General features: G+C 42.2%; 1 protein-coding gene across 1 annotated transcript in view; it reads left to right on the forward strand.

Annotated features, from left to right (window-relative positions):
- The first annotated feature begins 8,271 nt into the window (after positions 1-8,271).
- LOC144823032 (protein argonaute-3) overlaps positions 8,272-24,773 on the forward strand; it is a 1,185,091-nt gene continuing 1,168,589 nt past the window's right edge. The window contains exon 1 of the mRNA XM_078681169.1: positions 8,272-8,717. Within this exon, the coding sequence (XP_078537295.1) occupies positions 8,699-8,717 (19 nt within the window). The 5' untranslated portion in view covers positions 8,272-8,698. The remainder of the gene's footprint in view (positions 8,718-24,773) is intronic.

Genomic DNA, 24,773 nt, shown 5'->3' on the forward strand with positions numbered 1-24,773 from the left:
CAGAAACAGTGCTCACTGCAGGTCGAAAGGTTAGTTGGTTAGCAAATTAACCTTTTTCTGCATGGTTACCCCAGATTTTCAGCCTTTGCTTGGGCGTTATTTTTTCTGGCTTTAGGGCTCTGTTCACTCTACCACTGATAAACAGTAGTAAAGTACCTGTGCTTCTCCTCTAAAACATGCGCTATACTTTGAACTCCCTATTTGGCCCATTCAACTTCTCTATAAGCCCTTAATGGTCCCTTAAGTGCTACTATGTCTTGGAAAGTTAAAAGCCATTTGTTGGCTGCAGCATGTATTTATCCCACCCCCATAAATGACAAAAATACATTTCAGCCAAAGCACCACTGTGCTGTGCCTAGGCTGCAAGTTAAATGCATTGCAGTGCCACATAGCCATGAAAAATGTATTTGACATTTATGAAACTATATATCAATAAGTCACTCCTAAAATTTGCTTGTAAGCCCAGAGGATAGGGTGCATATATAAAGATAGTGTACACTACATATTGAAGCTAGTGTGCTCTTAAAAGGAAATAAAACCTAGAAACGATTTCATTTTGTAGACCTGGCCTGACCGTTCCCTAAAGGCCATAAAAATCTTTATTTTTAATCATTGATTAGTAAATGACTAGAAAAAGCTTGAAAGTTATTCTCGGCTATGTTTTTAAAATTTCACTTCATGGTAAGATCAGATTTTTGATAACTTAATGCAGAAAAGGTAATTTAAAAATATACTTGAGGCTGTCTGAGCCAGAATGGGCTTAAAACCAGTTCTGACACCTATCACACTTCTACAGCTGGAATACACATCTTTGACTCGGAGAGTAAACACTTCTGAGTCACGGAAGAATGGCTTGCCTCTGGGCCCAGGAAAGGCCAATGGTTAACTGCTGACCACTAGTAGTTATTTGCACAGGAACTGTTGGCAGAACAAAGTGCAGCTTCAGCACTACTTCTTTTGACTTTGAGATGCCAAAGAGGGCTCCTTCGATTCATCCACCGGACCCTCCTACAGTTAGGCCCCAGCCACAATAGGAGAAAATCAGTTTTAACCACGTCCGATACTGGAGTAGCTGAGAAGCTCAAGGGAGGCCTGAGAATCTCACCGTCTTGAAAGCGGGCTCACGGTTAATTTTATAGTAAGGCAAAAAGGAAGTGCTGCTCAAGGAGGTGAGCGGACAGCAAAAAAATAGTAAGATTGGGTGGTGGAATTCCTGCAATCACTAGCTAATTCACAAAATATAACTGGCACATCCACCACCACCACTTGCTCAGAACATACCTGGACCTGAGAAGAGTTTATCTGAAGAAGCAGGACCTGCTGGAAGATGAATCCTGATTTCTGACTCCTACTAGAAGAAGAGAACTCACACAGGGACTTCATAATCCTACTAGCACCCAGGAACTGGAACTCACTCTACAGGGGTCAGGTGGTTGACCTCTTGTTTACCTGCTTTAGGGACACAAAAAGCAGAAGGACTCCTGACTCCAGGAGTGGCCAGCTGACTAAAAAGGACTACACCCTGCAGAAGACCTGGTTTGTGAGAGACTTGGTGCCCAGAAGCCCACCCTGGGGAACTGGGTCTGTCCAGAATAACCTTTCCAGCAGTCAGAGACATGGGCCTGATTACGATCTTGGCGGACAGGGTTACTCCATCACAAATGTGATGCATATCCAGTCCGACAAATTACAATTCCATTCTATCCTATGGAACTTGTAATACGGCGGACCGCATATCTGTCCCATCTGACAAGATCATAATCAGGCCCAAGGTCTTAAGGGAAAACCTTTCACGAGGAAAACCCACTTGGTGCATCCAATCTCATCTCTATTGAGCCCTGAAATTGTGCTGTATTCCCAGTCCCCCGACAAACTGTTAGTTTTCCATATTGTTGGGGTGTCTTCCTAGGTGATTTTTGCCTTTAAAACTTTAAAAGTGCATATCTCTAGTTTCCCTTCACCTATTTTGATTATCTAGGTGTCATTTTGCTCATTACATTTTGCTGTTTCTAAATGGACTTCGGAATTGTATTCTCTTGTGTTCTTTACTTTAATAATGCTTGTACTGCTTAATCTTAGTATGCGCTTCTCTGGAGATTGCTCGCTTCTTATGTCATAGCTAAAAGGGGTTGGGCAAAGATTCTCTCAGAACTGTGTTTTGACCTAACTAGAGTGGGCTTATTGGGTTGGTAGGGGTACCCCTCTCCCACCCAATTTAATAACTTAATTTCTGGCTTTGGAAGTCAGTTGTTGGAATAGGACTTATCTCAAGCAGCTGCTATTCAGTTTTAAAGTTTAAGAATTAAAAATCCGTTTCAGATTTTAGAGGGAAAACGTGGTTTCTTTTGGATTTTTAATTGACAAGAAGTACTTCCGATTCAAAATTTTGCACCTTGATTTATTTTTGTGGGAACTTGGAGATGGATCTGTCAACCCTGGCTGCACATACTGTGGTGGAGATTAAGGCCATGTACAAGGAAAGAAAGCTGAATCTGGAACAGGGAGCAAAGAAAGAAGATTATGAAAAGGCTTTCAATGCCTGAGAGGAGCCCCACCAAGCAGAATCACCTGTGGTGTCCAGGACTGCGAGCTGTGTGTCCTCTCACAGTTTGTCATATTAGAGCTCTACGACAGGGAGGTAGGGAAAGCTTTAAAATTGACACTGGCTACCTTTGCTCCTAAGGAGAAAAATGTTGCCTCGTCTGCAGAGGAGAAGACAACAGAGGCTGTCTGGCTCCTTAGGAGAAGAAGGCATCCTTTGTCATGGAGAAGAAACAGACAGCAGCTGTCTGGCTCTGGGGAGATGAAGACAGCCATTGCTTTGGAGAAATTGAGGCTGCTGCCTTGGCTGCTGAGGAAATACAAGCAGCAGTAGCCCTTACACTGTGGGGAAAAGGTGGCTTTGGAGGAGCAGAAGGCCCTGCTGGCTCTTGAGAGGTGCTAGTGTGCAAGATAGACTTGAGGTCCAGGAGGGGATCAGGGTCCAGAGAATATGGTGGCAGTGATCTTCCAAAATCCTGTCCCAAAGATCTTGTGCCTAGCTATGTGCTGGTAAACGATACACAAATAAGTGGTTTGCTTCTTATAAGAATTGCCTTGCGCATGCACGAAGTACCTGAGAAAGTTGGAGCGGTAGCTAAGGAGGCAAATGCCCAATGGGATGCCATTTGGCCTGAGAGGCAGCAGAGTAGGTGTGATATCAACCTAGGCAGGCCACCCTCATTCGCAAGTTTGGTCTCACGCCTGAGAAATATTAGTTGAAGTTTAGGGATGCCCAAAAGCAGTCACAGCAGTCTTGGGAGGATTTTATTGATGGTTCCATTAGCAAGCAAGGTTGGATGAAGGACAGCAACAAACTATGATGGGCTACATAATTTATGTAGGAGCCCAATATGAGTCATTGTCATGGGCCTGATTCACCAAAATCCAGTAATGGCAGAAGTGACATCAGATGTCCTCTGATACCCCACATGACATCACAAGAAGTGATGTTATCTGACCTTTGACCTGCAGTCACCCACCCGCCAGTTTTCTCTAAACTGTCTTTTTTCTTTCTCTCTCACCTCTCTTTCACACGTGTTGCCTGCTCTGTCACCTCTCCTCTTCTTCTCCTCTATCTCACCTTTCTTTCTCACTGATCTCCTGATACGATCTAATTTCTTTCTCTCTCTCTCACCTTTTCTGTCCTTTTGTTCACTTCTATTTCACCGGTCTCCCATCTCTTTTAATCCCATCTACCTCTTTCTCACCTGCTCGTCTCAATATCACTTCCATATCACTCACCTTTCCTCCTTCCCACCTCACCCTGTTTTTTTTCAAATCGTTCTCTGCTGTTGTCTCTAAACTGTATAACCACTCTGTCTCCAATTTCTTTTCAGTTCAAGAAATGTGCTTATTTGTGCCTCTTAAACAATACAGCAACAATGATGAAATTGAATAAAAGAGCACAAATACTAAAAATATTAGAAAAAACAAATCAACAGAACGATCATTTAAAACATGAGCAAAGTACACAGTCTTGTAACGTTATTAGAAATCTAGCTAGTGCACACATTACAGTACTGCATTTGAAATAAAAATGTCATTGCATTGACCTATTTTATAAAGATGGGTTTTAAAATTTTCGGTCCAAGAGTTGAATAATATTGACAATCTAAAAGTGTGTGGACGTTTGTGCAATGCATCTGCAACCCACAACCCGTCTGCGTTCTTGTCTCCCATTTAGCTCTGTCACTTTCTCACCACTCTCTCAATTGTCTCCTTTCTTTCACTTCTGTCATTTTCCCACCTGTCCACCCTCCAACGCTCTCATCTGCCTTTCTAACCTGTCTTTTTATCGCTCCCACACGTGTCTTCCTTTCTGTCTGAGCTGTCGCTTTCATCCCTGTCTTTATAACCTGTCAACTGACTCCCCAACCTATGCCTCTTCCTTCTGAACAGACTCTTTCTCAGTAGTCTTTTACCTCTCACCTGTCTCCCCGCTCTCTCAGCTGCCTCTTTATTACTTGCCTTCTCTGTCCATTTCTGAGATGTATTTTTTACGAAGACTCACCTACCTTCCTCTGTTTCTTGGTTGTCCATCACCAGCTCTCTTTATCACTTTTCCCAAACACATCAGTCACTCTCTTCTCTTCTTATTTTAATTGACATACATAGCTGTATGTGGGGTTTTCAATGCTACACGATGGGGGACGTGTTGTCTTTTTGTGTTTGTTTTTTAATTTCAGGTCACTGATTGAGTGGTTGGAGAGCAGTGCAGTCGAGGTTAGGGCACTGAGTGCAGTCACCACACTCGAAGGGTGGGTAGGGCATCCATGGAAAAGTTGAAGAAAGTGCATCGGTACTTAAAGGGGCAATGAACGTTTAAAGGGGAGGGGGTGGAGAGGCCTCGGCTCAAGAGCAGAGCTGTTGCCGGGTATGAAAATAACAATTTCCGTGGTCTGAAAAACATCTTTCATAAACAGAGGGCAGGTGGTGAGAGAACTAGAATAAAGGAGAAGAGCGACGATCGGGGTTTGGGCTGTATGGTAAAGGTGTTTAAATAGAAGAGCCAAATTGACAAGAATGAGATAAGTTTACTGTCAATCGATTTTAATGGGCTTAATAACAGGAAGAAGTGCAGAGACATCTTAAATTGGTTGGAAAAGCAGAAACCAACTTTTGTGTTTTTAAAGGAGACACACGTTACTAAGGAGATAGAGTGGCGAGTTACTTGGGGTATTTCCACCTTTTGCTACATTCAGCCACTTTGGCAGCACATAGGGCAGCACTTAGAGGAGCCAGGTGCAGTGGAACCCCAATGCTGATGGGGAGGGGGGGGGGGTCTACCACATGAAGGAGAATGAAGAAGAATGATCTTTGTGTCCCAAGAGTTTTAGAGCTCACCTATTTGCGATTCCAGGTGAGAAACATGGAATGATGTTCTCACCGGTGCTGCGCAACAAAACATATGGGGCTGTGACACAAAGAATTCTGACCATGGATAGTCCTGTGTTACTGTGTTCGAACAAACTGTGACCATTGCTAATCCTGTGCCACAGTGACCCATATGGGAGAGCTTTTTGGGGTTTATATTTTGTACAATAATAATGACGATTAATAAGCCTCTTCACACTTGATTTTCAATATACAGACAGAATTAACATGATTTTATTTTAAACAATTCGTATGATGTGCAGAAGTGTGTTTAATAATGTTTTAGTTATGCTACATATCGCTGTAAAAATCCATTTTAGACAAGACAGATGCCATCTCTCTCACTCACTCCTATACCCCTCCCCATCCCCTCGTACATTCCCTCTCCACAGGCTCCGCAACATGCAGTCAAACTGAGGTTGTATTCGTTTTTCATTTGTATTTTGTTTTGCTCCCACTGAACTTTCTACGATGTGTTTGTAAGATTGCAGCAAGTATCTACCTCTGTCTATTCACTGAGAGAAAGTATTAGAGTTTTTATGTTTCATATTTGTTCGAACATCTCAGGATCACATTACCATTGAAGGTGATGAATAATTTTTATTAAAATTTGGAAGCTGGTTATATATTAAGGTAATGATCTGTATTATTTTGTATTCTGATTTGCTAAAGACATAATTATTTTGCTCACCCCAAGATGCTTTTGGAGCACTACTAATTTACTATGCAAGAATTGTGTATAAGAAACCCTTGATTCTGGATGTAAGCTGGATTTTAGAAGATTTTACAATTCTACTAGGGATGCTCCCACACCCTTTCCGATGTTGCTACTCATTTAAAACTTATAATCATTTGTAATTTTACATAATCTGTATAAATTTGGATTGAGAGCTTTCATGACATTGACTCTGTACCGCGTATTTTTTTCTAATAAAACCGTTTAATTTTTCATTGATTTAGAACTCTGTTATTAAGTGTATCCCATTACTTAATGAGTTGTTTTTACTCTGTTAACTGATATTTGGGGAGGTGCCTTAATGAGGGGACACACTGACTCATGAAATTGATGTTTAACACTGTCTCCGATACAGTAAACTGTGAAAGAATCAAATGAGGTCTAAAGTTTTGCATATGGTTTTATTCCCATCCACGCGCAAAAGAACTGTGGCAACTGCCTTGAGACGCTACTCCTCATCCAAAGATTGAGGCTGACCTGTAAGAAGCTGGACCTGAAGAAACTAAGGGCTAGGCTAGTCCATCGGGAGTGTGGCCGTGATGTGATCCACCCATGAAGGTTACCTGTTTTGCCGGCTCAGAGGGATCTTTGTTGTGTGCTCCAGCTGGTTGTCTTCAGCTGTAACTTCAATCTAGCCAAAGGAGGCTGCATCGGGACCACGGCTGCGTGCCATCCCTGAAGCAGGAAAGGGGCAGCACGATGCCATCAGCTGGCTGCCGCCTGACAGCGAATGCCTTCAGAGCTTATTATGATAACAGAAAGATTGCAGAAACTTAAATGACTGAGCACATTGATAATTTAGATGGTGGTGTAATGTGCCCCTGAGCCTAAATGTACACAATAATATTTATTGCTGGAAAGAGGGTAACTGTGTATACCAAAATAGATGGGAAACCAGGGGTGAAGAACAGGAACACCGAATAACACCAAAACCTCATTAAATTAGTCTCATGGCTCATAAATGTTGTCGGGCGGCACACAAGGAATCCAAAACAGCTCCTCTCTAAAACTAAATGGGTCTGCAAGAAGAGCCCCCTGCGAAGGGATGGTTTCCTAAAGCGTTTACATCGCCAAAAAGCTGCTCTTTACACATCACCGAAGGAGTCATATCTACAATTCAGGTTCTAGCTCTTCAGACCAGGCATGATGTTTAGCCTCCTGTCAGTGAGACCTTAACTCATTCTTAGATGTGAGTCTCACTCACAGTGAGGAAGACTTTAGTTCTGTTTGCCTGCCAGTGATTGTTCCATTACTTTGTGTTCGTATTTGTGAAGCAGTGTTCCAAACCTGCATACACGACTTATTAAACTCAACCGGTTCGGCACTCACTGTCGAGATCTGTGTCTGAAGTTGAACCAGAGACAACAGTTGTTGCTGGATGCCGGCATTTCATGTTTCCAACCCTCGTTGGTAGCAGATTAGACGGGACAATAAAGCAAAAAAAAAACTTGGTCTGATATTCAGACGCCATACTAAGAAGGAATTCATATCAATATGCAATATTGTTATGTTTGTATAGCACAAAAGTACCTCCCTCGTCCAAAGACAGCATTTATTTTATTGAATGCAGTTTTATATAGGGCGGACATTACCCAAAGGTGTCAGTGCGCTTTACAATAGAACCAAGTACCTTACATAAGAAGAATTACATACTTACAAGTAACAAATACAATCAGCCTAATTAAAGAGGTAAAGATAAAATAAGAGGTGCAAGAAATAAGTTAATACAGGTATAGAGACATATTTACAGCGTTGCGTTCAAATGAATGCCAAGCAGTCTTGCGAGAGTTGAATTAAGCCTGGAAGTGTCTCCTGAAGAGAAGAGATTTAAGATCCGTTTTGAAGGTCCCGATGGAGGCTGTGGTTCGGAAGGGTCTAGCTCGCTCTCTGAGATGTTCGGTTTTTCCGTGAAACTCAGCGGGCGATTTCGAGCGTGGTTTGCGCTGCCTATGCTGTCACTTTTGAAGGCTGCTATATTGTTGGCACCCTGTGCTTTCTTTCTGATTCCCACGGCCAGGCTGATACACAACCGCCATGGAAGAGGAGGGCAAGGGAAGTGACGTAGGGAGCAGCAGCGAGAGAACTACTTTAGTGTCAGCACCGTGGCCAGCACAGAGTTCATCCTGAGCCGGTTGAAACGTCACTTCCACTTGAGTGTGCTGGCCCTTGGTGCATTTGAGAGCCGAGACGGAGTGAAGCGGTGACACACGGAGGGAGTTGACGGAAGGAGGGGTGGTTGGCATTGGCAACGGTGGCCGTCGAGTTCCAACGGGCACCAAGTGTGTCACTAGTTCCGGAGGCGGGGTGAAAAGCCGGCGTGAGTTGCTGCAATAGAGAGGGGGCAGAGCGGAGGCGCGAGCCAGAAAGGGACGGCGCGAGCCCCACGGATATAGCAGCGCCAAGACAGCAGGGAAGAGGGTCCGAGAGCCGGCGTAAACTGAGTGAAGGCCCACCCAACGTGACGGGCAGGGGCTTCCCATCCTCCCCAGCTGAGGAGCATCCCCGAGGCCCGCGGACCCTGCCCGAGCCGGACGCCAAGATCCATGAATGGAAAGCGGAGCCGCAGGTGCGAGAGGAGGCGATGTGGGGCAGAATACGCTGGGTGGAGGGGTAACCGGGGATAGTGTTCAGCAAAGAAATACATTTGACATTACACGGGAACCACCAGATAAGCCCCCTTGCGAGGTTCACCCTGCACTCTACCAGCTCCTGACTTTTATCGCCTCTTCATGGTCTCTGGCTTTTACCTCGCTTTCTACTTGATATTGGTCCCCACATCTGTCCAGCGCCACCCTTCATTCATTTGCTTCTGCTGCTGTACACAGTTTTTTGCTGGGCGCTTTCTCAGGCAAAACAATAATTCACGCGAGAAGCATTTTCTGTTTCCCCCAACTTTCCCTTTTAGTCATGAATTCTGGTCGTTGCTTCTTGCGGTCCTGTTGGTCTAAAAAGTTGGCCTTTTCTGGTTTATATCCTCCTCATATTTTAATGTTTGTCACATTACTCCCTTTTCTGCCTTTATTAATTTGATGCCTTACGTAATATATGTCCTCATAGAAGTTGTGGTTTTAAGACTGCAAGGCTTGGTCTCCAAAAATGGGGACATACATTGAGAGCTGGGGCAACATTTCAGATGCTTCCATTTAACAAGATAATACACTGCTCCATATATGTAGAACTGGACATAATCCTTATGATGTGAGCCCAATAAGAGCAGACAAAACAATAGCCATATCCTTAGAACTAGATCCAATTCTTTGAGTAAGGCCTCCAAAACTTGGTCGCAGTATCCCAGATGTGGGCTTCAGAACTGTAAGCATTACTTTGCTGAGAACTCAGCACACCTTATGTGGTCCCAGAAATGGCCACAATACCCTAATGTAGCTTTGTGGGTAACAGAGTAATCATACGTTTTCCCTTTTATACTGCATGTTATTTCATGATCTCCATATCCACTGTCCTGTTGTTCCTTGCATAACATGTCACGTATCACTCAAATGTTAGTAAGTGATTTACAACATGCGTAACATGACATTTTGCTACTTTAATTTCATCCAGTATAGTAGTCTTCTCATGTTTGGCCTTAATAACCCAGCCGTTCACTCTCAATGGCATTGCATCTACGTTGCCATCTGTCAGTTTACTCTTTCATCATTTGTAAACCATGTCTCATTTATTATTATATATAAAACCGCATATCTTATTTAGTGCAAAGTGCCTAAGACCCGAGGGACGACTTGCGAGTAACCAGTGACTGTCACCCAGCCATGTCTATCCCAGCTGACACCCGATGTTTTTTAGCTTCTTTCATTGTTTTGTGTGAATCATTGTTTGCAGGTTGTTCATCTGTTGCTCAAGATAAGTCTAGATGTTTTTAGTAAAAGGCAGTGTGTGGGACACCTTAAAGAATTATACATATTGCCCAAATGGGATGTCAGTTTTATTGGACACCCGAAATAATACGTTGAGATAATGCTCAGTGTAAATGGAGAAGAAAAGTTGGGGATTAATAGTTGGGTTTATTGGGAACTTGAGGATTACTGTGGTGCATGAGGGATTTAAGCTCAAGGCAGGAAGTAAACGTGTTCCATTTACATATTTGTTTTAGTATCTGGTTTGTCCAGTGAGTTAATCAAAACTGAAATCATTGCATACAATACAATTTATAGGTTTCAGGTCAGTGGCGTAACGAACCTTGGGGGGCCCCCCTGCAGGGTACGTGAAGGGGCCCCCTCCGGACTCAATCTAGAGCTCCTCTGCAGAAGTGCGGTGCTGATGGGGCCCCCTGAAGGGTGAGGGCCCCCCGCACCGCACGGGCCTGTGTTACGCCCCTGTTTCAGGTGATAGAATACAGGTCATCAGGCTTGAGCGTACTGCATTATCAGTCCACTCTTAAAGACCTATGGCTTAACATATCGTTTTCATAGTAAAATAAGCAGAGTCTACTACCTTTTGTCATAATTTTCATTATAAGTAGATTAGACCTATGGTATTAGGCATAATCTGTTCCAAGGAGCTATTTAGGTCTATCACCTTTATCATTGACTTGTGACCATAACCAGTTTAGGCATACTCTATGGATTGCAAGCTTTTCCACAAAGAAACCTGCAGCGATTTAATAATAAAAAAAAATGTATATGCAATTACAGTTGGCTATAATATTCCACCCTTAAAGACCTGTCTGCTTTTACGTATGCTTTTCACAATAATAAATCGGGTCGACTGCCTTTATTATAACCTTTCTTAACTAGCAAATCAGGTTTATCGCCTTTAACATTGGCTTGCCAGCTGCCAACACATTACTGCTTTATTGAGCGCAAGCTTTCATACATGGCAAAACTTGCAATATCAGCACTCTTTTCAGAGGAAGCACAGAACCTCTAACTAATCACATGCTGTACTCAAGAAAACCAACATGGTAGTTCTTTTACAAGGTAGTACTTCTAAGAGATCTTTTTGTGTTGATCACATAAGGCCCTTTAAAGATCTGGTTGGCGAACGCAGCCGTCAAAGGGCAGTGAAAATTGTCTTCAGTGTTTTATCGCCACTGTATCAATTGAATAGGATACTGACAGTCAAGATTGTGTATTTTTGTTATCATTCATTTGTCTATGATATGGTGCAAGTGTTTAATAAGTCAGTTAAAACAAGCAAAGGTATGTTTCCAGCATGTGTGAATTTTCGAAGCATGCAGTGCATGGTATACAAAGCTGTGTAAGGGGAAGGAGCAAGTTAGGAGTGTTTTTCAATGAGAACATGGCAAAAACATACATTTTAGGCATGATGGTTAATGTAAATGAAGATATGATGCATTGATTTTAGGTGCATGGGTGTTTTTAGGAGTGAAGGGCATGGCAAACTGTAGCTCGTGCATGGTATATGAAGGCCATTAATAGAAGGTATATATATATATTCTCTCTCTCTCACATATTCTTCCCGGCGAAGAGACAGACAGCCACACCGGTGGTGCTCAGTTGAACTTTTTCATTCTCTTCGTACAAACAAAAAAAGACGTGTTTCGATCTACATTGGTCTTGCTCACATAATCATGGCATCCGAGCAACAAAGAAATACACGCCACAAAGGACGGACGCGACAATTGAAATAAACAAAATACTTCTACCAAAGGAGTGTGTGTGTGTGTGTGTGTGTGTATATGTATATTTATATATATATATATATATATATATATATAATGTATGTGTATATATATATGTGTATATATATATGTATATATACACACACACATTAAAATATATATATATAGATACACACAAACACATATATATATATATATATATATATGTGTGTGTGTCAGGGCTCGATCTGAGCCGCAACACGTAATGGCGGCATCGCAATAAACTGGAATATTGCACTTATCTGGTGGTCCGTGTCTGTATGTGGAAGAAATCCAGGGAGGCAGCGGAATTTGGAATATATATATATATATATATATATATATATATATATATATATATATATATATATATGTGTGTGTATGTATACCGACCTTTGGTAGAAGTATTTTGTTTATTTCAATTGTTGCGTCCTTTGTGACGTGTATTTGTTTGTTGCTAGGATGCCATAATCATGTGAGCAAGATCGATGTAGATCGAAACACGTCTTTTTTTGTTTGTGCCAATAGAATAAAGAAGTTCAACTGAGCACCGTCGGTGTGGCTGGCTGTCCGTCTCTTCGCCGGGAAGGGGGGATATATATATATTTATAGATATAATATAGTATTTCCCACTGGGAAAAAACAAAGGTAGAGTAACATTAAAGTTAGGTGAATGTTAGTGACAACATTAATGTTTTGAACTAAAAAAACTGAGAAATTCATCAGTTATATTTAGCGGAGTTAACTATAACTTGCACCCCCACCATGCACTGCTTATGACCTCACATATTACATCACTCATGACATGTTCAATGACATAATTTATGACATCACTCTTGACCTCTCACATGACCGCATTGGTGACTTCACTGCTGACATCATCCAATGAGTGTGTTTGTTTTATAGTTTACATAGTGACAGCTAACTATTGCCTAGTACTACTGTACCTAATGTTTTACAGCCTGTATACACCTAATGGGGGTAGGTGCTTACAAAGCGCATGTGCTCCTAATACATCATAGCTGTGTTGAGAAATTGAACAGAGTATAAATCTTTGTATTGAAAAGTACCCCTGTGTAAAAGTGACAGTTGACAACTTGTTTAACCCCTTAGACGCGCATGACAAAGCCAGCTCGTCATGGGCGTTACCTGCGCTACGCGCATGACGAGCTGACTTTGTCACGTAACGCGCGATTTTCAAAATCTCAGCTCGCAGCGGGAAAACTCGCTAGCGCGCATGCGGTTAACCAACACAAATAGGTATAGCTGATGAAAGGAGAATACAAGGTCCAGTATTACTACCCTAAATCAAACATACATTGGTCCAAGTGAGACATTCACAGAATTCCTGTGAGAGTGCAGAGGGAAGGGAAAATGATCCTTATGGAAAGGGAAGCCTCATACACAAAAGTGTGTACTGCTTCATCATCAGCAACCTCTCCTGTTATACAGTTAGAGCGTCTCACTCGTTTTTAACCTTAACCTATAGTTCCCACCAATAAAGGCAATCTGCTTGGGAACTAGAAGGTATTTCTAACCCACTGATCTGGATCCCTCACGTATCCAGTAGCTTTTAACTAAGAACTCCCTCCTTTGCCGAGTCCAACAGGAGGTTGAGTCCGCCCTGGTGGTACCAACCTAATAGGATGGGGAGAGGTTGGCGACAATGAAGACTGACACAATGTTGTGTGTGAGGCTTCCCTTTCCATAAGGATGATATTTACTTTCCTCTGCCAGCAAAACTCTCTTATGTTGCTGGCAGCCAATTAGAGCACTCATTCCCACAGGAGTCTGAATTCCACTGGAGCCATGTAGCCCAAGGGAAATAAAGCTCCCTGGGCCAATCAGAATAATCCATTTGTAAATTGGCGCTCAGAAACTCTTGTGGGCCCAACCACCCAGATGAATATTTTAAGTCAAAAAGTAGCACCTTCTGAGAAAGATTTATGGAGATTCATCAAACTTTGCCAGAGTTATTAGCAAAACAAAAAAAGCTTTTCCTATGGATCTGCTGACCTAACTGTAACTACCTAGTGGTGATATATAGAGCGAGCTTGGTAATGTCAGGGTGTTTTGATGCTGTGATGTGTTACAGTGAAGTGTTAAAAATGATGAGTGGGCCTATATATGTGTTTTTTTAGAAAGTGCTATCTTGGGCATCCAGGGATATTAGAGTGGACATTGATGTTTTAAGGAACGTCTAAGCATTTAGAGTTGAGGCGTGCAGTACAGGATAATGTTCAGAAGGTATAATATATTGGATTGTTTTGGTCAAAGAATCGTGATAGATAGGATGAGAGTCTGACTCTGGCAGTTAGTAACACATTGCACCCGTTTTCGTTTTAATATTGCAGCATGTTGCAAGTCAATCTGAGTCAGAAGCATGTGTGTGCTTTTTATGGCAATTTTTAATTTGACTGTCCATCTGTCCTATAAACAGTAGTGAATTGGATTACCTTGACTGGAGTGGACTTCTGCGTAATCATGGAAAGTGTTACACAGTTTTAAATGTTTTTAATCGTGGGTCCATTCTAAAACTTGGTGGACCTCTGGATTCAATTATGAGTCATGGTGTGTGTCATCCAGTGTTACTCATTGTTTATTAGGCTACGCAGATATCGGACTCCTTCTTTTATTAAACATTTTACATTTTGCTGAGAGTGGCAGTAGCAAATCTGGGTGCATTTCAGTGACTGTTGACAAGTGTACAACTACAGATTTTGTACTTTATCCGACTTGAACTAAAGTTACTAGGAAATATGCCAGATAAACAAAATGGATCAAAACATGAAATACAGCCCTGTATGAAACGGGAAAAATCGTTTACAACGCAGGGATTACATCGCAATGCTATTACATCGCGGTTTTGACAGCGCAAGTTGTTCCAACGACTTGCGCTGGATGGCGCTCTAGGACAAGGAATAGTATAATTTACTATCCAACACCTTCCCTACTGTATGTAGACTGGAGTTGGAATAGTAAATTATACTACTCCTAAGTCCAGCGCCCTCCAACGCAAGTCGTTGTAACGACTTTGCGTTGTAAAAACCGCAATGTAATGTACCGCGATGTAAATGTATGCGTTGTAACGTCACCTGTTAGGGTGATGTGTTCCCTACTGTGCTGGGGGGCACATAGTGTTTTTAAAATACCCCTCACACACCAAAAGGACCCTTGGTGTCATGCTTCATCATCGGGGTCTTAGCACCCCTCTACGGGATGCGGCGTGCTACGACTGTGCAGGAGCACTGATCACAAAGACTATGCGTGGTGTGTGTGAGTTTTGTGTGTGAGTATGTGGTGGAGCAATTTAAGTGAGTGAATGGTTAAAAAGTGCCTGGCTCGTGGGGTAAGTCAAATACATTTTAATGAGACCCCGGGCTGGAACTGTTAAAAGGGTGCAGGTTGAGGTGATTATGTGATATTAAGCACATCACCTCTTGGGTGCGTCGACATGTTTCGGAGATCAACTCCTTCTTCAGGACGGGGTGCACCACACCTTACCTTACTCACGTTTTCCTAAGTAAAAAGTGTATTTACAAAAGAGTGAAAATGTAGTACTGCAATGTGCCTACAAAGTAAATAGAGTTCTCTGCTAATATGCAAACAACTTTCTTATTCTTGATTCAATGCCTCATGAGCCTCCAAACGTTGGGGGTTACTCTGGCCCAGTTGCTCGAGTTACAGCAGTAGGAATTTCCTTGCTCTCCCAAACGCGGCTCCGCATTCTCAGCGGAGCCGCGTTTGGGGGAGCAAGGAAGAAGGAGTTGATCTCCGAAACATGTAGACGCACCCAAGAGGTGATGTGCTTAGTATCACATAATCTCCTCAACCTGCACCCTTTTAACAGTTCCAGCCCGGGGTCTCATTAAAATGTATTTGACTAACCCCACGAGCCAGGCACTTTTTAACCATTCACTCACTTAAATTGCTCCACCACATACTCGCACAAAACCCTCACATGCATCACGCTTAGTCTTTGTGATCAGTGCTCCCACGCAGTCGTAGGTCGTAGCACGCCGCATCCCGTAGAGGGGTGTGAAGACCCCGATGATGAAGCATGACACAAAGGGTCCTTTTGGTGTGTGAGGGGTATTTTAAAAACACTATGTGCTCCCCACCACAGTAGGGAACACATCACCCTAACAGGTGGATTCTTGTTGTTTATTTAAAGCGTCAGGGAGAACGAATCCACCCTTTTTCTCCCTCTCCCCCCTTTGTTATTTACTGCATTGTAACGTCATACATCCTATGAAACTGTCACCGCTGGTTATTTCCAATCCTAATTCTTGAATTTGTTTTACATCTTGTAGGAAACATTGTGAACCTGCTAGCACACCAATGCAAATGCATTTTATTGATTGGTTATCAAGCACTGTTATCCATTGTTGGAGCTGTTGTACACAATTTCAGATTGTCTACTGAGGCAGTAATCAGTGGTGTTTACTTTAATATAACAAACAGCTGCATTGCCTTTGAGCATTTGTTCAGGGGTGCTGTTAAAATGTTATGGTGCTGGAGATTGGAGTCCTCCAGAGCAGTATACATTGCACACACTTTCTGCCCATGTACCCAAAGTTCATCAATTTAATTCATATGCCTGTTGATTCTTCTGTTTTCTGTCCATTAGACTAATGCTCCTGATCTTAGGAAGTTTCCTAAAAAATCTCAAATGTGTAAGTGAAAATGTAGTCTCAAAGAAATCAGGAGGGACCCTGCACCAACTAATTTTTTCTGCATTGCATTATGTATACCGTTCCTGTTTCTCGCAATTGCTCTGTTTAGATTTGCAGCAGTTTTATTAGTGTGTTACCAACCTGTGCTGAGGGATACCCCTCCAACCCCATACCCACACTATATACCTTCTTTATTGGACACCCTTTCAAAGATCTCGCCCCACATGTATCTGCCCTGGATTTTCTTGCATGGATGCCCTTTATATTTCATCTCCACTCTTTCAAAAAATCCATGACCGATTTGGTCACTTTGTAGCATTTTCACCTTTTTTACTGGGTCGATTACTGTGTACACGCGATACACTTTACACTACCTAGCTTTGGGTCTTGAGCTTTTTGAAATCAGCTTCTCATATATTGAAGACACAGTAATACAATGCAACAGGTGGTTTAACCCCTTCCCTGCTAGACAACCCCCCTGTGCTAAGCCTATTTTTGACTATTTGGGGTAGTTTGCGCTTAGGCCACCATAACTTTTTGTCCACAAGGTCTCCACGCCAAATGTGCGTCCTTTTTTCCAACATCCTGAGGATTCTACAGGATACCCAGAATTTCTGGATTCCCCTAGAGGGAATTGAGGAATTAGACAAAACACAACTACATTTTATGTTTTTGGGGAAAAATGGTAAAAAGTCCTGCAGAAGAAAGCGTATGTATTTTTTCCCTGCAAATGGTATCAACAAAGAGTTTGCGGTGCTAAAATCGCCATCTGCCCAGCTATCAGGAAGAGGCAGAAATTTGTCAGAAATCCACATTTTTCTACACAGTTTTGACATTTTACTGGGACATAGCCTATTTTTCTCCTCTTTTGTGCTTTCAACCTCTTTGCAGTTAGTGGTAGAAATGGGTGCGAAACCAATAATAGATCCCGGAAAGCTATACATTTCTGAAAAGTAGACATCATTCTTACTTTCAGCAAGGGGTCATTTGTGTAGATCCTTCAAGGTTTTCCTATAGAAAGTAACAGTTGAAACAAAAGAATTAGAAATTGAGTTTAAAAAACAGCCATTTGTGCCTACGTTTCCACCTGTAACTTCTAACTATGGCAGATTTTTCAACGCAATATATAGTTATGTCCGCTGGACCCTTCTAGTTGCAGGGATATACAGGGCTTGTAAGTTTACCAAGAACCCGAGGTACCCAGAACCAATAACTGGGCTGCATCTTTCAATGATTTTTCATTGTGTACCAGGTATTTAGCAATTCATTCGGTAAAATATGAAGACTGAAAAATAGGTATCAAGGAAACCTATGTATTTCTGAAATGGGAACAAGATATGGAGTTTAGAAGTAGTGGGTATTTGCACATCTCTGAATTTGAAGGTACCCATCCTAAATGACTTCTCTTTTACACACTGTCTTACATTTGGTAGGCCGAAATGCATAGAAAGATAATTGGTAATAACAATTATTCTACAATTCTGAGTTCCCCTAAGTCTCCCGATTAAAAATGGCACCTCACTTGCGTGGGTAGACCTAGTAGCAGCGACAGTAAACGGCCCAAAACGCCACGTGATATGGACATATCACATTTTTACACGGAAAACTGACCCCCTTTTCTAAATGTTCATGGCAGTGGATTTTGAGTCCTAGCACAGCCCGCACCTAGGAAAAAAACCTAGAAAATCTGTACATTTTTAAAACCTAGACACCCAGGGGAATCGGGGATGGGGTGACTTGTGTGGGTCTCACCAGGTTCTGTTTATTTATTTATTTATTATGCATCTTGTATTGGGCAAACTAAACCCGAAGGTGTCAAGGCGCTTAACAAAAGATCAGAAGTGCAGGGCGCATCTACTCATACGCTTGTACAAAGAGATATGTTTTAAGAGCAGATCTAAAAATCTGAAGAGAGGGGAGGGACCTTAGTTCTAACGGAAGATCATTCCACCATTTAGGGGCCAGATGGAAGAAAGCCCTACCACCCCATCTAGTTTTGCGAATACGCGGGACGCGAAGAAGAAGATGATTAGAGGAGCGGAGGTTCCTGCCGGGGTTATAGTAAGACAGGATGGATCCAATGGCTGTGAGGCTACTTTTCGCCAAAGCCTTATAGACCATACACATGGACTTAAAAACGATCCGCTCCTTGACCGGAAGCCAGTGAAGCTGCTTCCTGGCCAACGTGGCCGAAGAGCGGCGGGGAAGATCGAGGACAAATCTGGCTGCCGCGTTCTGGACTACCTGCAAGCGCTGCAGCTGACTCTTATTCAATCCAGCATACAGCGCATTGCAGTAGTCCAGACGGGAACCCAAAAGGGCGACAGCAAGTTGCCTTCTTGCCTGCACAGAAAGGTAGTTCCTAATTTTCCTCAGTATGTGGATTATGCCCCAACAGGTGGATACCGTCCTGTTAACCTGTTGGCCCATACCAAGGATGGGATCAATCATAACCCCGAGATTTTTAGCCAAGGAAGTAGGTTTGGGGCAGGCACCCAATGAATCAGGCCACCAGTCCAAAGACCAGATCTCTTCCTTTCCGCCGAACACCATCACCTCGGTCTTCTCCCCATTCAATTTCAGTGAGTTGTAAATCATCCACTGGCTGACAGCCTACATACAAGATCTAAAATTGGAGGCTGTCAGCTCGGTTGACTGGGAGAGAGACACGAGGATCTGGGTGTCATCCGCATAGGAAACTACCTCCATCCCGAAAGATCTAATAAGTCTGGCAAGACCAATGTTACCAAGAATCCCTCGCAAACCTGTCACGGGTACTTGGCCCACTCACACAAGTGAAACAGCATTTTGATTAGTAGACTTGGGGCAACACTGGGTGGTAGGAAATGTGTGGTTTCTTTCTAATTCTGAAATAATGTGGCACAGTAATGCAATGAAAATGTTACTATTGTTAAATATTACTGCACAACAATCTATTCCTCAAGTACACACACATACTGGTTGGATTTGGCTCAAAGGTGAGTAAAAGGTTTAAAATGTATATTTTGTTAATAAGATTTTCCAAAAATGCAATGCACTATTAATCATTCAACTGTCCAAAGGATAAACCAATGGCTCACAGTTTGTAAGTTGTAAAGCCGCGACAAGGCACCTACCGCATTACAGGCCATTCACACACCTTTCATATGTGATACACAAGACCATTCACACCTCCAGCCGCGGGACCAGCACAATAAAACATTCCCAAAAAGAGACAATATACACCCTGACAGAGAGAGACAGAAAAGACAATTATTACTAAATAACCATATATACACAGGCTGGTTAGATTTGGCATGAAGGTGAGTGATGGTTCAATATATAAACTGTATTAACAAGTGATTTCACAAAACTGAAATGCACTGTTAATAATTGAAAGGTCAAGAAACTGAAGCAGTGACTCACAGCTTGTGAACTGTGTAGCCACCTTAAGGCCCCAACCGCTTTAAAGTCCTTTCTCACACCTTTCATATGTGATACGCACTAGACCATTAACACCGCCAGCCACAGGCCCAGCACATTACAACACTCACTTCAACAGGTAATTCAAGTGCCCATCACTTTCCTATGTCCACATGCCTGACACCGCAACCACACCCGCTGACAGCGTGTGTGGGCTGGCGTTTGGCTAGCGGTATGTGTTATGACCAGCAGTAAGTCACTACTAGCACTCTGCCAAGCAAGCGCCAGTCCACACACACTGGCAGCCAAATGCTAGGCCACGCACACCATCAACCAAGCGCTAATCCATGCACACCGCCAGACAAGTGCCAGTCCACACACACACCACCAGCCAAGCGCCAGTCCATGCACACTGCCATCAATTTTTTTTCTCACCAACAAGAAAACACTAACCAACTCTATGTAGATACAAAACACAAAAGCTCAAATCTAATACATCACAGTAATGCAAACCGCGAAACTGAACAAAAAATATAAAACAATGCAGACCAGGCAGTTCACTTTTACACTCCTGATTGTTTCCAAAAACGCTTTTGCTTGTGGTACATTCTAAAACAAGCAGGGACACACAGCGCAGGTTTAGAAGGACACTTTGGCCAGTACATGCGAGTCTCCTTCGGCGCAGCTCTTCGCATACAGACTCTTCATCTCCTACAGGGAAAGTCTTTTTTGGCCGTGGGAGGAATGTGATCAGCAAAGTGGTGATCTTTTAATCCAGCGACATCCTACACCACACCAACTCTAAAGAACACTTGCCTATTCCACTACAACAAGGATGACTATCACAGACTCATATCATGTCATATTTGACTCTGGAGAACATTTCTTAAATACTACAAAAGCATTAAAGTTTGCTAGTTGGAAGAGATGGATAGCCAACTTCTTACACCAAACGTAAGACTTAAGAAGAGCAGTGTAAGGTTCCAACCTCTAATCTGCTGTATCAACATCACCCATGTTCCTAATATACTCTAAACACAGTCACAGGTGAAGTACTTTCATCATGGATTGTAGTCAACATGCAGGCATCTCTCCTGTCCGAAAAAGTCATAGCTAGAAGTTCATCCCTATGCAAGGCACTACACTGTCCCTTCTCAAGTTCTTTACAAACAAGAGCTTTTAGGTATCTATGTATCCTTTATGGTTAGAGCAGATTGTGCCACAAGCACCAGTGTCCACTTTGACTAATTCCCTGAACGGTGTCACACCAGTGTAGAAGTTATGTACATATAAATGGTGACCTTTGTTAAAAAGTCCTCTACCAAGTTCTCACACAATTTTCTCACTTACTCTGAAAGAGGATGGACAACCAGGGGGTTCAATACTGGAATCCCTACCTGTGTTCACCTTGAAATTATAGACATATCCAATCCTATTCTCAGACAGAGTATACAGATCTTAATTCCATAATGTGCCTGCTTGCTTGGAATGTATTGCCTAAAAACCATTCGGCCCTTGTACAGGACCAAAGACTCGTCCACAGCCATTTATTTCCCTGGCACATTGATCTCTGACTATCGACCTACAAAGTGATTAAGGACAGGCCAAACCTTTAAATGACTGTAACAATCAAGGTGATCTCGTAGCTACACTGAAACTTTATCAACAAAATGCAGTATTCGAATTGGAAGCGAATACCGATCATGACTCATGATTGCAGGAAATATATTAGTTGCCGTCAAGGAAGTAGTAGACCAATATGAAGACAGTGACTGCTTCCTTAATGAGCCAGGGGTGTGGAATGTATTAAAATATCTACTTGTCCATGGGGCAGGTTGCTTCATAAATCTACTTGTCCTGTAACAAAATACACTTGTCCCTTTGGTGCCATGTAGTGCGGCGACAAATTATGGCAGCAATCTCATTATATAAAAGCTCTTATATAGCCTCTCTGATTATGCCAGGGCTCATACCATGGTAGTGTTTGAATACTAGCAATCCCTTTATGTTGCCATGTTTCGTCAGATCTACATACTGGGACTGAAGGTAGTGGTAAGCAATAGTTTCAGGGTTGGAATGCCCTTTTGAGTCTGTTCAAACCTACTAACCTGCATGTTTAAGGGTTTTCAACAACTCTTCTCTAATCTTGTCCCATACTGAGAAATGTTGGAAATGTACTCCTGATAATGGCAGACACAAACCTTCTTCCAGAGTTAGGAAAAAAGTGGTTGGAGGGAAAATGATCTTGCAAATACTCTGGTTTTCGCATGAGCAAATCTACACATGCACATATTGCTCATGCTAAAATGCAGTTCACAAATATTTTCTAGGACTACAATTTCTTGTCCTACTTCTGTAAATTCTTGTGAATTCACGAAAACCATATAGCTAAACTTAATGCAAGTACATATACCAAGGGTGCACTTTTGACACTTTCTTTAATAATTGGGCCCCTAATTTTGTCTGGCCTTAACCATGACCTTTTGGGTTTATTAAAATTCCCTCTCTCTCTCTCTCTCTCTCTCTCTCTCTCTCTCTATTGGCTGGCTTCACTGTGAGTGACCGCATTCTGCTCTTTCACAAGGAGCATATCGGCACACAACATAGTTTTGTTCAGTGCCAATAACTAATTTGGTAGTGTGAGCTTTTTGAGACCAAAAACAATTTTTGCGTTTGGCAATGTTTGTTGTAATGGTGAGGGCCCGGCAGCTCTCACATCAATAAGGTTTTAAAAAAAACAATGCCAAAACAAGTCACGTATTTCTAAAACTAAAACACTGGCCAGCAATTTCAGACCTACTGGCTTTGCCAATGCTTGTTTATTTTTATGTTTTCCATAATTCTATTGATACTGGTTACTCTGATTTTCCAATATGAACATCTTTGGGAAATACTAGCATGCATCAACACATTTTACTAAATGATGCTGCAAAGAAACGGTACCTGACATTTTACAGTAGTTTAGCAAAATGTTTTTTTCCCTACTTTCATTTAGGAACATTTTATATTGAAAGCTAAGAATCATTAATCTTGCTTTCAAGCTTCTGCAAATATTTACATCTAATAAGAGAGCATTCTGGGAGCATTATGCATAGCCTCATATTGCTAAACTTTGAAACCGTGTGTATACATTTTTTATACTGGAACCACTGTTAGTAGTGCAGTCAGAATTTACATTTATTTAGAGTGTTCACCCTAATATTAAATGCTTTAAATGAATGAACCATAAATACAAAGTTAAAAACAGCATTAACAGATGCATACAAATATTAACTTAACTGCAGGCAGTGCCTATCCCTGACCTTTAATGTGGTACTGCAAACTGGCAGCCAATGGGTTTGTGCTGCAGGGGGTTGGGCCTACTTGTCCCAAGGACAAAATAAACATTAAAACGTGTTGCCCTTGACCCCAAACAATATGTCCTGAGTGTCAGGCTATAGGAATTCCACATCCCTGTGAGCCCATCAAAAAAGTTAAACCCAAGAGCATCTTCAACTCATCTGGAACTGTGGGAGTCCCTGGGTAGCTCTAGAGTGGCGTTTAAGTCTAGTACTGTTGTCCCTCAAATACTGTTCAGCATACAAATGAGTCTGCTCAACAGCCTCATCCAAAATACATCGTCCATTAACAATTGAAAAAAATGTAAAGGCAAAGAGTTTTCAATATTCACTCTATACCCTGTGACACCAGTAAAGGCAGGCATAGCCGGCTACACCATGCTGGGGCAACCCAGAGTTCAGCTCTTCCAATGGTAAGCCTTGCAGGCCCAGGCTGCAATCTTGCTGCACTATTGACACACCAGTGTCCTCCTCTAAAACAGACACTTCATCTGCACTGAGAGTGGCTTCATCAGATGATTCCTCTCGGACAGAAAATTCACTGCCAGAATCTTTCACTTGCTCCTTTGCCTCAGATACAGAGTCAGTCTCTGAATCCTGGTCAGAGGAAGACTCGAAAAGCCTAGTGGGGATCTTAACTAACAGCTACTCTCCAATCGCCACTTCACATAGCTGAGTTTTACGCTTCACATCAAAAAACGTTTTTGCCTGTAACTGCTTTGCATTAACTCTTTCTAACAGAGCTCCACAAGAAACACTCCTTTCTTTTGTTGAGCGCTCTAACCCATTCAAGACATATGGTACATCTGGGTAATCTCTTACGCATTAAAAAGAAAGGACACACCTCTGTTGTGCTATGCGGAGTAAACAAATATGACCACACTTTAAAAATACAAAAAAATATTCCTTCACCTCAAAACCCTTAGACAACGCAGTCTTGACTCCCTCTTTTCAAAAACGATTCATGCGTTCCACTAATCCATTAGCTGAAGGCGAGAACAAAGATACCTAATACGTTCAGTCTGATGTTCCCCCAAAAATGAACACATCCTCCTTGAAACAAAAGGAGTCCTATTGTGGGTGACCAACTCTGTAGGTGCCCCTACCAACAAGAACATATTCTGAAGGAAACTAATGACTGACTCGGTATTAGGATGTGATGTGAAATCAAAATACAACCAATTAGTGTAATAATCCACCAGAACAATCCTATAACTCTGTGAGGCAGGAAGCAATTCTTACGGCCCTGCAAAATCCAACGCTACTTTGGTCCAAGCTCCTTCAGAGTATGATACAGGTATGAGAGGTGTTTTCTGCCCCTCCCAATGCTTATCAGACACTAAACAAGCTGCACATCCACTCACAAACTTCTCAATTTAGTCTTCCAAGGATGGCCACCAATAATATTGCTTGAGAGCCTTGCAAGTGCTCGAGACTCATTAAGGAAGCTCATGAGGGGCATTTAGAAGATCTTTCAAAGAAGAAGGTGGTACACAATGATCAGCTTGTAATAACACACCAACCACAATGGATAGTTCTTTTGAAACCTGAACATAAGGATGAAGAAATGCTTCCACACGTCTCTCCTT

This window comes from Lissotriton helveticus, chromosome 3_1, assembly GCF_964261635.1.
Source record: "Lissotriton helveticus chromosome 3_1, aLisHel1.1, whole genome shotgun sequence".
Taxonomy (NCBI): Eukaryota; Metazoa; Chordata; class Amphibia; order Caudata; family Salamandridae; genus Lissotriton; species Lissotriton helveticus.